General features: G+C 41.1%; 1 protein-coding gene across 1 annotated transcript in view; it reads right to left on the reverse strand.

Annotated features, from left to right (window-relative positions):
* ADGRV1 (adhesion G protein-coupled receptor V1) overlaps positions 1-15,630 on the reverse strand; it is a 275,402-nt gene that overhangs the window by 179,183 nt on the left and 80,589 nt on the right. The window contains exons 54-63 of the mRNA XM_075079982.1: positions 15,303-15,449; positions 8,469-8,724; positions 6,522-6,730; positions 5,615-5,788; positions 4,992-5,174; positions 4,092-4,271; positions 3,304-3,468; positions 1,944-2,061; positions 1,264-1,387; positions 27-165 (exon numbers count right to left, since the gene is read on the reverse strand). Coding sequence (XP_074936083.1) covers positions 27-165; positions 1,264-1,387; positions 1,944-2,061; positions 3,304-3,468; positions 4,092-4,271; positions 4,992-5,174; positions 5,615-5,788; positions 6,522-6,730; positions 8,469-8,724; positions 15,303-15,449 — 1,695 coding nt within the window. The remainder of the gene's footprint in view (positions 1-26; positions 166-1,263; positions 1,388-1,943; positions 2,062-3,303; positions 3,469-4,091; positions 4,272-4,991; positions 5,175-5,614; positions 5,789-6,521; positions 6,731-8,468; positions 8,725-15,302; positions 15,450-15,630) is intronic.

The raw sequence follows: 15,630 nt of genomic DNA on the forward strand, positions 1-15,630 counted from the left end.
CTACTGGTGTAAAATCTCTCATGTACCTGTATTAGAACAACTGCCGCAGACTGTCTATCTCGCATTGTCAAGGTCCCCGATGTCTCAATAAATTCTGTGTAATGAGGCGGTGTTATATTCCAATATATTATGATCTCACCAAAAATCCCTGGGCCACGTATCAGGCTGCAGGTAAGGACACAAACACGGATTTCATTTTCTACCTTTAATACTTAACATCCAATCCAGAGAATGACAGTATTTTATATTGCTGTGAATGAAAGAAACGTCAGCAGTGTGGAGCTTGAGTTTTAATGTTCTAAGTCACTATTAAGACATTTTCAGACCAATAACATTTTTGCAGTTCCATTTTATTTCCCAGTGTAGGGAGGCGTCTTGAGATGTATTTTTACTGAGAACTCTTTAAAGTTTCTTTGCAAGTAAAGCCCAAAGGTGGGGGCTGAAAACTGAGCTCTCTTGCTTCCATTTTGCTTTTCTGAAGATAAATATGCAAAACAGAAGGGAAATGTGTCTTAAGGGTAATGCAATTTGGTTTTTAAGCCAGAAGGACATTAGAACACTGCTATGAGATCTCTTGATCTACTTGTCTAAAAACCTAAAGCCTAATCCTACTCATGACATCAGTCTTGGTGAACTAAGTCTGTACCGAACATGATCTACTACATGATCTACAACCGCTGCTGCACAAAACATCATTTTGTGTTTTGGGCTTCTCAGGGCAGCATCAGAAGCTGTTCTGTCGCTTGTATTTTCTGGTTCACCAAAGGAAGCTGTCATAATCCTTTTATCCAATACTCTTAGAAGGTACAGTAACATCTTCATTTCTTCATCCTGTTTTCAGTGACCAGAATGCAGTGAAATAACCACTTCTTTCAACTAAAAACCCAGTTCCCACTTTGGTTACGCTACCCATCATAGCAATATACTGAAATAGAATTCAGGAATTGAATCCTGAAGAGCACAAAGCATCTTCAAATGCCATGGATACCCTTCCCCTCTTCCTTTCATTATAATCCTCTTTAACGGATCAATGTTATAAATATTTTGAAACTGAGAGTATTTGGAGCTCCCCAGTAATACTGAAAAGACGCAGACATAGTATATTCTGCCCTCCTTTAAAAGGCATCGAATTTTAAAAATAATTCTGATTTTAGAAGTGATAATGAAGTACAGCACTCCAGAAATTCTTGCCAAATGTGGAGTCTCTTAGCTTTTGAAACTGAGCTATTGTCCTTCCTTTGGAAAGATGAGTGATGTACCCACCTAATAAGAGCAGTTCCGTTATAATTTCCTGAAGGTTCTCCAATCAGAACATGCTTGGATGAATGGGCTACCCCAACCACCCCAGAGGCTCCTTCATCGCCCACAATAATGATGGTTGCAACACCTATGAAGAGAGCAAACCTCATGGTAAATGAAAACTAACTAATGAGCTAACTTTTGTAAATTTTGTGACGTAAGCAGTTAAGGACCAGCTTCTCAGAGAGCCCATGGAACCCCCATCCACGGAGATATTCAGAATTAGAGTGGGCAAGGCATTTAGCAACCTGATCTAATTGTGAAGTCTCCTGTTCCTAGAGCAGGGTTTTCAACTAGATCACCCCCTGTATGGTCCCTTACAAATGAAATTATTCTATGATTCTCACAGGTCTGAACCTGGTTTTGGTTTTTGCTTCTTCTTGTTAAAAATTCTTTATGGACAGCGTCAACTATCGGAACAAAAAGTCTACACCAGCAACTAATTTAGAATGAAAAATTATGATCTAAAATTCTCTTTGATTTCTTCACACAAGGAAACAACTTAGGGAGAAGGACTGACACTCAAAACTGCTACCAACTAGCTGCACACAAAATATATAAGCACTGCAGACTAAAATAGTATGAACAGACACAATTCTCATATGAAATGTCCTAAAATAGAATGTATTGAATTAATTCTTTACCATTTACAGGCGATATCTCTGCATCACCAGTAGAGACTAGCTGAATGGTAAATGTTTCATTCCCCTCCAGCAGATCATCTTGTACCGCATGTAAAACAATCAACTTCTGGGATTCAGTCTGCATCGCGTAAAGACCAGATGATATAAAAATACATAAATTAAGTGACATTTCTGGTCTGGACGAAATCACAGAATCACAGATTAACAAACAGTGAAAATTGATTCTCAAACATTGTGTGCCACCCCAAAAATACCCTGGCTATTTTCAAGTGAATAACTATTGAAACTACTTTGAAACTCTATTCACAAAGAAGTTTTCAACTTAGTGGAAAATTTCAATACAAAACCTTTTTAATCAGAAAGTGCATATTCAATAGAACACATACATTCTAAGGATTAACATTATTAAGATTAGACATATTAGGCCATAGCAAAGTCCTGTCTAATTCACATTTTGTGGCAGTAGCAAATGCTTAAAATTAGATTATAGGAAAAAAAGTAGGTAAATATTGTAAAACTTTAGTACTCCATGCATACATATTTGTATCCTTACATGTATGCATTTATAAGAACTTCAGGGAAAAGATATACAGGCCTATCAGTAGATAATGGATAGTAAAATGATAGCATAACTTTGCCAAAACTGGTGGTCTTACCAAAAAAGCTATTTCCCAGCAGATTAAAAGTAAAACAAATAACTGGTATGCGTATTTATTTAATGCAAAATAGCCTTGTACAGACCGAATAGATAATGCTTCGTGTTAAAAAAATTCCTTCATTAAATATTTTGAGTAGACTGTAAAATACAAATATTAAGATAACAACAATAGTTTGACAATGTCCAGTATTTCAGCTCCTACTTCAGAGTTTTAACCTGCCATGGAACACAAATCAAATACCACTGTCCAGTTTGAAAGTCATTTGGGTGTTTTACTATTTATTTTTTAAAATCTGCAAATTTTGAGCATTCATTTATCCTTCTCATGCTTTCAATATTAATTTTCTCTTTCAGTTGTCTGATACTGCAATGGGAAAAATGTTTCTGCAATCATTCTTCACATTTAGTACATTTTTGTTTCTCTTTCTTAATTGTAAAAGCAATTCAGATTTGAAGAGCCTGTCTTCCTGATGATTACATTGTGCTGCCTTAAAAATAGCATGGCAGCTTTCCTTTTCTTCTTGAAAAAGACACTACATACTGCTAATCCTACCAGTTCAAACTGGCCTTTCCCCTAGTGTTAGAATATTTAGTAACCCCCTGCTTCTATAAACATGTAACAACAACCTTGCAAACACACATAAGAAGAAGAAAGTATTTAAAAATCTACTAGTAAATAATTTATTGCAATATCAGAAGTACCTCGTTGAAGTGAAGGGTACCATTCAAAGGGGTCAGGTCATATCTGGCTGCTTCCTCAAGAATCCATAACAGTTTAACTGCTCCTTGTCCTCCTTGACTTCGGCTTACAGTGAGCAACACAACTGCAGCAGAGTCATCAGGTGTCTGAGGTTCCTTCACTGTCACCTGATAAGGAAGAGAAGGACGAAATAGGAAAGGCTGTAGCAAAAGGCATCGATACTGACTTGAGATAAAGAACAAAAAACATTATCAATGACAATGTAAAATAACAAAAAGAGTGAAAATCAACAGGGAGGTAACAGAAGATAAGGAATGTGTTGAATTCTGCTAGCAAAGATCAGTCACTCGTGTTATTTCTGTATGCTGTGTGATTCAAGACAATTAGACAATGAGTCACAAGCAGGCACAGCACCAGCAAAATGGAGAGCAGAAGAATCTTCACGGACAAGAACTAAGACAAGATAGGTTTCATAGACTTTCAGGTCTACAGATCATTACAAAACCATTTTAATATTCAACAGACTACCAAAAATCCTACCTGGGATGCCCTGAATTGTGAGTCTACTGAATTAAATTGATTCGGTCACACCAAAATCTACACCTATGCAGCAGCACTTTCATTGTTACCACCACCCTACACAGCTAGATGAAGGCAAGTACTAATACGCCTTTCAATGAAGTCATGTCTTCCACTGCAATGAAGGCTTACCAAAATTGGCAATGTGTTAGTGACACAAACCCATCCATCCAGCTTTAGCAGAAAAGAAAGCAATCCAAATCAAACTTACATTTTTTTCTTCAAATCCAAATACTCCAACAGGGGAATCATTTGGTGGAATAGCGACAGTTACCAGGGTGTCATCCCCAAGTCTTGCGCCACCTGTTACCCTTACCAGGGCAATCTTGAATATCTCAAGGAATTCAACTTCGCTGTCATCTATGATTGTAATTTCTATTTCTCCTGTAGCCTGCAGAAATTGTTTAAAAAAAAGAGCAATAAAGTTTCATTTGTAATATTCTGTGAATTGTTTGAAAAAATCTGAAATCTAAAATAGTATATTTTATCTAATAATAGATAAATACACATTGTTGAGTTGTGCTTATTTCTGATCACACTTGTATATTTATAAGATAGCAAATTTCAAGAGTGGTTTTTAAGTCCATCTTGTATGTTACAACCAGCTGACTGCTCTGCTTTCTACTCAGTAGAAAACAAAGTACACAATATTGTACTTCAGTCAAAATTCTGCTCACAAAGTATATCTTTCTATTCGCCAAAGACCGGTTCTGTTCATTTGAAATCAAAACCCCTTGTGTACACTAAGTATTGTCAGGGGCAGCATGAAATTTACAACTATATGTAGACACAGCTAAGAAAACATACAAGCTTACGCTGATAATTTATAGAGAAGTCAGGTTATGTTACGAATTTTCAGTGTAACAGGCGTTATTATTAGAAATTATGTCTTCACTTGTGGAGGTACCAAAGGCACACAACCCTATTTGGTCAACGCTTATGAACATTCTGCTTTTCCATGTTAAAGAACTTAAGTCAGGAGCATCATTCACACACATAAGGACATACATAAAATATTTTCAATGAAAAGATGCAAATTCTGCTGGAAGAAAACATGAGAAACAGTTAAGCTGATAATGCAGAGACAGATAAGCTCTCAGCAAGCGCATACCTGCCCATCTGCAAATGTAAGGTTTCCAAATGATGGTGTGAAGTCTTCAAAGCTGGCAGTTGAATGAATGGCTTCCCAATACAGAGTTGCTGACCCAAACCTCCCAGCCTGCCGAACAACTGGAAGTTTCAGTATATTCTGTGGTGGTGGAACCTCATAACCAGCAACAGCTCCAGTTATATCCTATAAATTCAACAGGAGACTGCTGAGTGTCACAGCAACGTTTGGTTTTGGGGTTTTTTTATTTGGGTGGGTTTTGGTCTGGGTTTTTTTGGCATATTGACTTGTACGTAAAAATAAACAAAGAAATACACAATCGCTTGTAAACTGGTCTGAATTTAGCATTGACCTTGCTCTAAGCAAAAGTCTGGATTAGATGACTTCCCGAGGTCCCTTTCAGAATATTCTATGACACCAGCTTTAGCACTTCCAACTCCCTAAATAAATATCATATATTAATTTTGAAGAAACTTTCAAGAAGGAGTTTTGTATGGTATCTGGCCTCTATATCCAGAACAATTTAGTGTCATAAAGCCTATTAAAACACTATCAAAACTGGTCTGAAAACATGGACTGTCCTTCTGGAATGCTACTTTAAATATGTTTCATTCAGACTTACTTACCTTTGTAGCATTGAAAATAAATACTCCTCTGGCATCATCGTTTTCTTCAATTGTTATTTCAGCTACTTCTAACCCAAGCCTCTTCACGCTTGGCTGACCTCCAGTGGGAGAATCTACCAGCTGCACATCGGTAATATTGATTATAAATCCTTCCTGTAATTCTGGAACATTGTCCTGGAAAAATACTTTTAAATGTCACTTTCAAAATAAAACACTGTAAGTTATAATACATGCAGGAAGCTGAGTACTTGTAGCTTGCTAACTGTTAAAAAATTCTCAGCACTTGGTACCATATAACAAATGCCTTGTTTCACACTGTATGAAAGGTGAAAAAGACTACCTCTGCTGAGCTTTAGAAACTGAAGTTGGCAGTCAGATTCCAGGTCTGTAAGAAAGGTGGAAGGTATTGCTCGCTGTCACTTGTTCCTCCTACTGATTAGAAAGGTGGCTAGATTCCAGAAACTAAGCCAGAACTTGAAAAGCAATACATCCATTATGAATATATTTAAAGAATATACATATTTTTGGTGAAAAATCAACATTTCCTCAACTACAGAACAAATCTATTAAGATACGTGTGAAGTAAAATAAATCCTCTGTAAAAATCTGCAACAAGTTGCAAAACCAGCAAGGACCTAAGACATTTATAATTTTTCCTTTCATCCTTATTATATGTTAATTTGGGACCAAAACAAAACAAAGAATATGGTTCATTCTTAGTGATGAGTACTCAAATTCTTTTGAAAGAGATAGCTGCAATTTTTACTAAGATACAGCCATCTGACAAGGTAAGAATCACACCTTAGCTATTTTTAGAAAGCTAAATCCTACTTCTGGTGTAGAAGCAGCACCACTTTCCCTTTCCTTAAAAGATATTACTAGCTAAAGTTGTTGTTAGACTACTCACAGGCAAAACAGTGACTACAACAGAAGTTATTGTTGCATTCTCTGCCATAACGATTGTCTTCTTTTCCAGTACATAATCCTCATTCTCTGTGGCTTGGTTGGAGAGGGGGAGTTCGAAGTTAGGTGCAGTGCTCAGATGGACTGCAATCTCTCCAACAAACCCTTGCTCTCGAACAATTTGTAAAGCAAGAGTAGTTGAATTCACTTGCCCTATAACAAGGAAGGGGAAAAAAATCAAGATATGATTATTTTAAGCCTTGCTCTCTTGATTTTCAGCTCACCTCATTGTACTGGAGCTGCTTGCTAGAGCCCTCTTCAGTTCTGCTTAGCAACACAACAATACATGGATAATTCAACAACTCAAGCAAATGAGCACATACAAGTGGTGTGAACACACACAACACACAGTCTGTACATCTGGAAAGGATTTTGAAACTGGATCTACAGGAGTAATAAAATACAGAATATTTACAGTCTTAAATGTTTGCTACAGAAACTGTTACTTCAACATTGCCATTTTTATTCAGTTTTCCTTCAAAACTCCCATCTCACTATTTTACCTGGCCTTTACAAGCCTCGGAGATCACTACTGATTCTCGTACAGAAAGCAGTGTTGGAGGCAGTCACTCTGGCTGTAGATTTTAAATTTCCTTAACTCAAATGTTGAAAAAAATGAGATACACTTGTATCAGTCAGGCTCAGATCGCTTTTGGGAAAGCAGATTTGCAATTGTTTCCAAAAAACTTCCAAACACAGCATTTGGCTAAAAGTGCTCGTTTTATGACTGGAGAAATAGAAAAGCAACAGCCTTTGTACTTCAGACTAGATTCTGTTACTTGTATAAATTAGATACTACTTCACAGTTAGCCCCTGTATATAATTCACCAAAAATACAACATTTAAAGATTGGAAAAGAAACTGCAACAAATGAAACCTAAGAACATGCCTTGAACCCTAACTTCAAAGTATAAATGATTGTAATGTGTGTGCATGTGTATGTGTGGAACAAGCAGTATCCCTTCACAGTACTTCCAGGAGCTAAAAAAGGGGCAACACTAATTCGCTTTAAAATATAACAGGTGAGGAGGTTTCATCTGCAATAATATTCTGACGGAAAGCGTATTTTCATAAATTTTATTTGTTAATACGGATGCAACGTTAAATTGCCAGGAAATTTCAGTTGGGCGTTTGAAGTATGAATAGCCCATCAGGCAGTTGCTGGAAAGCCACCAGGCTGTAGAGCATGCCAGAGCAACCAGCTGCCTGGCTCCCCGTGCCAGCAGGGAGGGCGGGAGCCTGAGCACCGCGGCAGTCCTCCTCTGGCCAACTGCCTGGCAGATCCTTTACAATTTCCCTTGGTGCCTGCAAGGGAAACTGACACAGCCCAACCAAACACGCAGCTGGCAAGCAGAAAAACCCCAATTCAACTTTCTTGAAATGGAATTCAGGCTTGCACTGCTTCCTTCCTTCCCCTATCCCACAGAACAAAAAGCTTCCCTTTTTGACCTAATTCATGAGGAAAGTCTTTCTATGTAAGTTAATTTAAACAACATATTAATCCCATTAAATGGGCAAGTTTGGCTTTTTATCTAAATAGAAGTATTCTATGTATTAGTGATTTGCAACACAAGATGACAAGATTTTAATAACTTACCCCTTAAAAAAAAAAGACTGGATAATGCTGATATATGCAATGTGAAATACAGCATAAAATGTATGTAATGAAATAGCATAGTTACATATTTCAAAGGATATTTCTGCTACAGTTTTAATAGAAAAATGCTGATGTATACACAATGCTGATAAATAATGTATAATATATATTATACATTGTATACATTACATATATACAAAATATTTCTATATATATAACAGTTGTTATAGCTTCAATGATGTTGACTTTGAAAAAAACATGTATTTTTTCCTAAGAACCAGGAAACAGCCTTACCTTCTGGCTCTCTGACTTTAACAAAGAGAGACTCCATATGCCACCCAATCACACCGTGCGGAGAGTCACTAGGTAAAATGGTGAGTACAGCTGTTGACCTTTTGGGATCGATTACAGCTCCTTTTGTGGTATCCTGAACACCCACAGTGGTAACATGCGTGAGTGTGATCTCCACGGTCTCTGAAAGCTCTGCAACACTGTCTGCGAGAATTGTCAGGGTGATCGTGGACAGGGCCTGACCTTCTGAAAACGTAATCTAAAGTTTTAGAGAGAAGGAAAAAAAAAAGGTCAAACTTCTTCTCAATGCTGTTATACCAACTGTTTTATTCTGTAAAACTCTATCAAATAAAAAATATACACACACACACACAATCGATATACTTTTATATATATAAAGCAATAGAATATATAGAATTACAAATACCAGGTTGGAAGGGACCTCAGGATCATCTGGCGCAACCTTTCTTGGCAAAGGCATGGTCTAGACAAGACAGCCCAGCACCCCGTCCAGCTGAATCTTAAAAGCGTCGAGTGTTGGGGAATCCACCGCTTCCCTGGGGAGATTATTCCAAAGGCTGATTGTTCTCATTGTGAAATATTTCCCTCTTGTGTCCAATTGGAATCTACCCAGGAGTAACTTGGACCCATTACCCCATGTCTTTTCCGTGGAACTCCTTGTCAAAAGGGAGTCCCCGTCATCTGGATGGGGCGATAAGGTCTCCCCTAAGCCTTCTTCTCTCAAGGCTGAACAAACCCAGTTCTCTCAGCCTTTCCTCACAATGCAGGCTTCCCAGTCCTTTGGTCATCTCTGTGGCCCTTCACTGGACCCTCTACAGCCTGTCCACATCTTGTTTACAGGGCAGTGTCCCAAGCTGAACACAGCATTCCAGGTGTGGTCTGAAAAGCACTGAGTAGAGTGGGATAGTGACTCCTTTATCTCCACGGGTGATGGCCTTGTTGATGCAACCCAGCATCATGTTGGCCTTCTTGGCCGCAGCAGCCACTGTTCACTCATGTTGAGCTTCCTGCCCACCAGGACCCCCAGGTCCCTTTCCACAGAGCTGCTCTCCAGCCAGGTGGATCCCAGTCTGTGCTGCACTCCCGGATTATGTTTTCCCAGGTGCATGATCTTACACTTGTCCTTGTTGAACTTCATAAGGTTCTTGTTCACCCACTCTTCTAGCCTATCCACCTTTTCCTGCAGGGTGGCTCTCCCTTCCAAAGCGTCCACTTCCCCACTCAGTTTGGTATCATTAGCAAACTTCATCAGGGTACACTTGATCCCGTCATCCAGATCACTTATGGAGATATTCAACAGCGTTGGGCCCAATACCGATCCCTGGGGGACCCCACTAGTGACAGGTTGCCAGTTTGAAAAGGAGCTATTTACCGCCTCCCTTTGGGTGCGGCCTGTCAGCCAGTTCCCCACCCACTGCACAGACCACTTGTCTAGGTCACAATACATCAGGTTCTCTAGGAGGAGGCTGTGGGAAACTGTACTGAAAGCCTTGTATAAATCCAGGTAGACAATGTCCCCCACTTGCCCCACATCAACCAAGCAGGTTATTTTGCCATAGAAGGTGACCAGGTTCATCAAGCATGATTTGACCCTGGTGAATCCATGCTAGCTTTTCACAATCATGTGCTTCATTTGACTTGTGAGAGCTCCCAGGAGGATTCGTTCCACAATTTTGCCAGGGACTAAAGTAATACTGATGGGCCTATAATTTACTGGACCCTCCTTTAAGTTCTTGTAGATGGTGGTGGCATTAGCCTTCTTCCCACCTTCTGGGATGTCCCCCAATCTCCATGACTTCTAAAAGATTATGTAGAGTGGCCTCACAACAATATCAGCCAGCTCTCTCAACACCCTCAGGTGGTTATTTTCAGTGCCCACCGATCTGCAAGGGTCAAGCTCCTGTAATAGTTCACAGGCCACCTCTTCCTTCACTGACGGTGGGTCTGTGTTTACATCAACTGGGATTTTTGTTCCCAAGGCCTGGGGCCTAACAGTGCTGGCAAAAGACAGCGGTGAGTAAAGTGTTGAGAACCTCTGCCTTTTCAGCATTGCTGGTGCCTAACTCATCCCTCCTGTTTAACAGTGGGCCAATATTTTCCTTCTGCTTCTGCTTGTTGTTCATGTACTTGAAGAACCCTTCCTTGTAGTTTTTGACATCTCTGGCCAATTTCAGTTTGAGTTGAGCTTTTGCTTTTCTAACTGCATCTCTGCACTCCCAACAATGCCCTTGTAGTTCTTGATGGGTATTCATCTGCTTTTCCATCACTGGTACACTTCTTTCTTGGTTTTGAGCAGACTCAGAGGCTGACAGTTAAGCCAAGGGGGTCTCTTGCTCCACCTACTTCCCTTACCTTTAAAGGGGATGAACTGTTTTTGTGCTTCCAGGAGAGCATTGCTGAAAAGCTCCCAGTACTCAATAGCTCCTTTGTCCTCTATGGAAGCTTCCCACCAAATCCCTCCCAACAGACCTCTGAGCAAGCTTGAGGTTTGCTCTTCCAAAATCTAAAACCTTCGTCTTAGTACTGACCTTCAAGTGCTCAGCAGGATCCCAAACTCCACAATGTTGCAATCACAAGGCTGTCACTAACTGAGATATATATTACACAGCAGGTTTTCTTGGTTTGTGATTAGCAAGTCCAGCAGTGCCTCATTCCTGGTTGGCACATCTAACATTTGTACGAGGAAGCAGTCCTCTACGCATTCCAGGAACTTGATAGATGACATGTGAGCTGCTGTATCGTTCTTCCAATAAATATCTGGGTAGTTGAAGTCACCCATAAGAACCAGGTTCTGATGACCCAAAGCTTGCTTACATGACCCAAATATGCTTCATTGGCCTTACTGTCTTGGTTGGAGGTCAGTAGCAGATGCCTACTGTAAGATCCTCCTGGGACACAACCCCCCTGGTCTTCACCCAGAGGCATTCAATAGGGCTTCCACAATTGCCATAGTTGACTTCTGTACATTCAAGGTTCTCCTTAACATAGAGCACGACTCCTCCTCCTCTTCTTCCCTGCCTGTCTTTACAAAACAGCCTACAGCCATCCATCATGATCCTACAGTCATGTGAGTTGTCCCACCATGTTTCAGTTATTCCTATGATATCATAACTTTCTGACTGGGCACAGAGCTCTAGTTCCTCCAGTTTGATCCCCAGGCTGCGTATATACCTAAGTGTATGGAAAAAAATATAAGACCCAGAGAGACAGGTGATATGAAGAAACATTTTGGGAAAAACGCAATGTGGTACAATCATTTGAAGTAGAGGTCACAAAGCAATAAATAAATTCTCAATCAGAAGTATAATAATCAGAGAGACCAAATTCCCAGTAGAAAATGATTCTATGATTTATGGAAATTACTTTGGTATAATCAAGCTACCCACAGCTGCCTGCTTTATAAACAGGCATTCAACCTGAGACCTCTTTCTGACAACTACACTCCAACTTCAGGTAAAACAGCTCAGTTGTTTCAAAGTGATCATATACCTTCATTATTGTAAAAATCACAATGGCTGAGGTTGGAAGGGATCTCTATAGATCACCTAGTCCAACTGTCCCTGCTAAGAACAGGTTCAACCACAGTAGACTGCTCAGGGCCATGTCCAACCAGGTTTTCAATATCTCCAAGGACAAAGACTTCACAATCTCTCTGGGTAACCTGATTTAGTGTTTTTCCTCATGTTTAAATGGAATTTCCTGTGTTATGTCCATTGCAGGCACAGGACACAATGGAGAAGTATCCGTCTTCATCTTCTTTACTCTTGACCTCATGTATTCATACAGTTGTAAGATCTGCCCTGAGCCTCCTCCCATGTGTCAGGTGCTCCAATGCCTTCATCATCTTCATGTCCCTTTGCTGGACTCACTCCAATATGCCCAAGTCTGTGGGCATGAGGAGTGCAGAACTAGACCCAGCACTCCAGATGTGTCTGACCGGTGCTGAGTACAGGGGAGGGGTCACCTCCCTCAACCTGCTGGCAATACTCTGCGCAGACCAGTATGCACACACAGCTGGCTCCTGTCCAGTTTATTGTTTTTCATTACATACCTTTCAAATTATTCCAAATTACCAGTCTTCACTGAGGTTTCTTGCATAATACACTTAAGCTTAAGATCCTCTCAAAGATTAAAAAAGAGGACGAATCAGTAAACTGCTTACAACTCACCACCGTTTCTTCTGCAATATACTGGGTCTGGCTGGGCTGCGCTTAACTTTCCCCACAGCATTCGGTAGTGTGCTGTACTTTGCATTTGTGGCTGAAACAGTGCTGAGATAACACAGCAATATCTTGGCTATTGCTGAGCAGTGCTCCCACAGCATCATAGGCTGGGGTTGGGCAAGAGGTTGGGAAGGGACACAGCCAGGATAGCTGACCCAAACTCACCACAGGGATATTCCATACCACATAATATGCTCAGAATAAAATCTGAGGGTAAACAGGCAGGTGGGGCACAGACATAGATGACTGAGGTTATGGCGTTCTTCCAAAGCAACTGCTACTTGTACTGAGGATCTGCTTCCCAGGCAGTGGCTGGACATCTGTCTACTGACGGGAAGTACTACATAAATTCCCTTTTTTGCATTGCTTCCATGCATGGCTTTCGCTTCTCTTATTAAACTACCTTTATCTCAAGTGTTTCCACTTAATTTTCCCCCTGTCCTGCTCAGAGGGGGGAGGAAGAGAGAAACTGGGTGGGGGCTTGGCAGCCAGCCAAGGTCAACACACCCCATAAAATATGTCAAAAGAATGATGAACATATAATATGTATCAAAATCACTGCTAATTGAAGAATCGTCTAGTCTGCAGTTTTGTTGATTTTTTTTTCCATATAAAATGATTGAGAAATGCTTTGTCTATCTGTCTGATAGCTATTGATTTGAACACAAGCCAACAGTGTGCCCTGGCAGCCAAGAGGGCCAAGCATGCCCTGGGGGGCATCGAGCCCTGCATCGCAGCCGGGTGGGGAAGGGGATCGTCCTGCTCTGCTCCGTGCTGGGGTGGCCTCACCTCGAGCGCTGTGGGCAGTGTTGGGCACCACAGGACATTGAGGGTATAAAGCTACTGGAGAGTGTCCAGAGGAGGGCACGGAGTTGGGGAAGGGTTTAGAGGGGAAACCGTACGAGGAGCGGCTGAAGTCCCTTGGTCTGTTCAGCCTGGAGCAGACGAGGCCGAGGGCAGCCCTCATGGGCCTCTGCAGCTCCCTCCCAAGGGCAGCAGGGGCAGGGCTGGTCTCTTCCCTCTGGTGACCAACGCCAGGCCCCGAGGGAATGGCAGGGAGATGTGCCAGGGGAGGGTGAGGCTGGGTATCAGGGACAGGTCCTTCCCCCAGAGGGTGGTGGAGCCCTGGCACAGGCTCCCCAGGGAGGCATCACGGCACCTGCCTGGTGATATTCAAGCAGCACTTGGACAAGGCCCTCAGAGACACGGTGTGAATTTGGGGCTGTCCTGTGCAGGGACAGGAGCTGGACTCAATGGTCCTTGTGGGTCCCTTCCAGCTCAGGGCATTCTGTGATTCTATGATCTATATTATTCTTTTAAATTCAAAGGGCCAGCTACTTGATTAGGTCTTTCTCAACAAGGAAGACATGTCTATAAACTCTTAGGCTACACTTACACTGAAGAATAAACAGAAATTTACAGTGAACAACATCATACCTTTACTTTACCTTTCTGTCTCTTCCTATCTGCAAACATATGTGGGGAAACCATGTAGCATCAATCTAGAATGTTCAAGCAGCACTTTAACAATTTCAGAATGATTCATAGAATCATAGAATCATAAACTGGATTGGGTTGGAAGGCACCTTTAAACGTCATCTAGTCCAACCCCCCTGCAAGGACATCTTTATCTAGATCAGGTTGCTCAGAGCCCCATCCAGCCTGATCTTGAATATCTCTACAGATGGGGCCTGCACAACCTCTCTGGACAACCTGTTCCAGCACTTCAGACCCCCACTGTAAAAATTTTTTCCTTATATCCAGTCTAAATCTACCCTCCTTTAGTTCAAAACCATCACCCCTTGTCCTGTTCCAACAGGCCTCGCTAAAGAGATTGTCCCCATTCTTCCAAGTACTTTTAAGTACCTTTAAGTACTGAATTGGATTGGTTTGGTATCTTTGATTTCCCCTTTGTTAATTTTTCTTTAAATTTTTTATGTTACTCCAGACCCATTATTTACAGGTGTAAAGTTTATTTCTACAGTCTTTTGGCCCTTTCTTCCCTCAGCTACGGATTGTGCTACAGCTCTACAGCCCCAAAACCCATAAGGACGTTGTGTCTTCTACAGACGGCCACCAGGTGGAGGCACTTGACTTAAAGAACCCGGCATCTGTTGGTCTTAAGGCATACCAAGAGCTTGGGCTAGCAGGAAACACTGGATTATATCATGGCTGGAATCCAAACAGCCTCAGAAACTGAGAGAACTGGGACTTGTGATATTCTTCTGGGCCACTGAGGCTCTCAGTTGTATTGACAAGGTCAGGATGAAGAGCAAACACTCCCAGATTCCCACCTGTGCAAATGGTTTTATGCAGTAGATGGATCTCACAGGAGGAAGAAAAGATGGGAACAGGATGCTACAGATACACTTTTTCTAGTGCCTGGTTCCAGAAGAGCTAGAGTGATGCTGCGGTATTACGTGCCAGCCAAAAGGGCAAGCTGCCAGAACCACAGGAAAGGACCAGGAAGCAGGAATTAAAAGAAGAGTGGGGCAATCTAACATGTACTGTACGTCTCCCTCAGTACTTCTGCACCTATTGTCTGAGACAATACAGTCAGTGCTTCCCTTATATCAGTGATGTTATTACATACCATTCCTGAAGCTGGAAATACATCACTTATGCTCCCATTAGCGATCCACTCTACTGTAACTCGTCCATATGCTCCTATTAAACGTTCAATATTCAAGGTGATTAAGCTGTCCTGCTCCATTTCTTCAACTTGCTTAAATAAAGAACTCTGGGAAACAGAAAATAGCAGAACCATAACATTATTTTATTATAAATAAAAGTTTCTTTAGCGATCTGGGTATTCAATGGGGGCCAGTGACATTGGGCATCAGTAAGTTAGTCTACTATTAAATAGCTAAATACATGTTCATTGATTAAATTTGTATGTCCTAATTTTCAGAAGTACTCAA

Source organism: Phalacrocorax aristotelis, chromosome Z (assembly GCF_949628215.1).
Source record: "Phalacrocorax aristotelis chromosome Z, bGulAri2.1, whole genome shotgun sequence".
Lineage (NCBI taxonomy): Eukaryota > Metazoa > Chordata > Aves > Suliformes > Phalacrocoracidae > Phalacrocorax > Phalacrocorax aristotelis.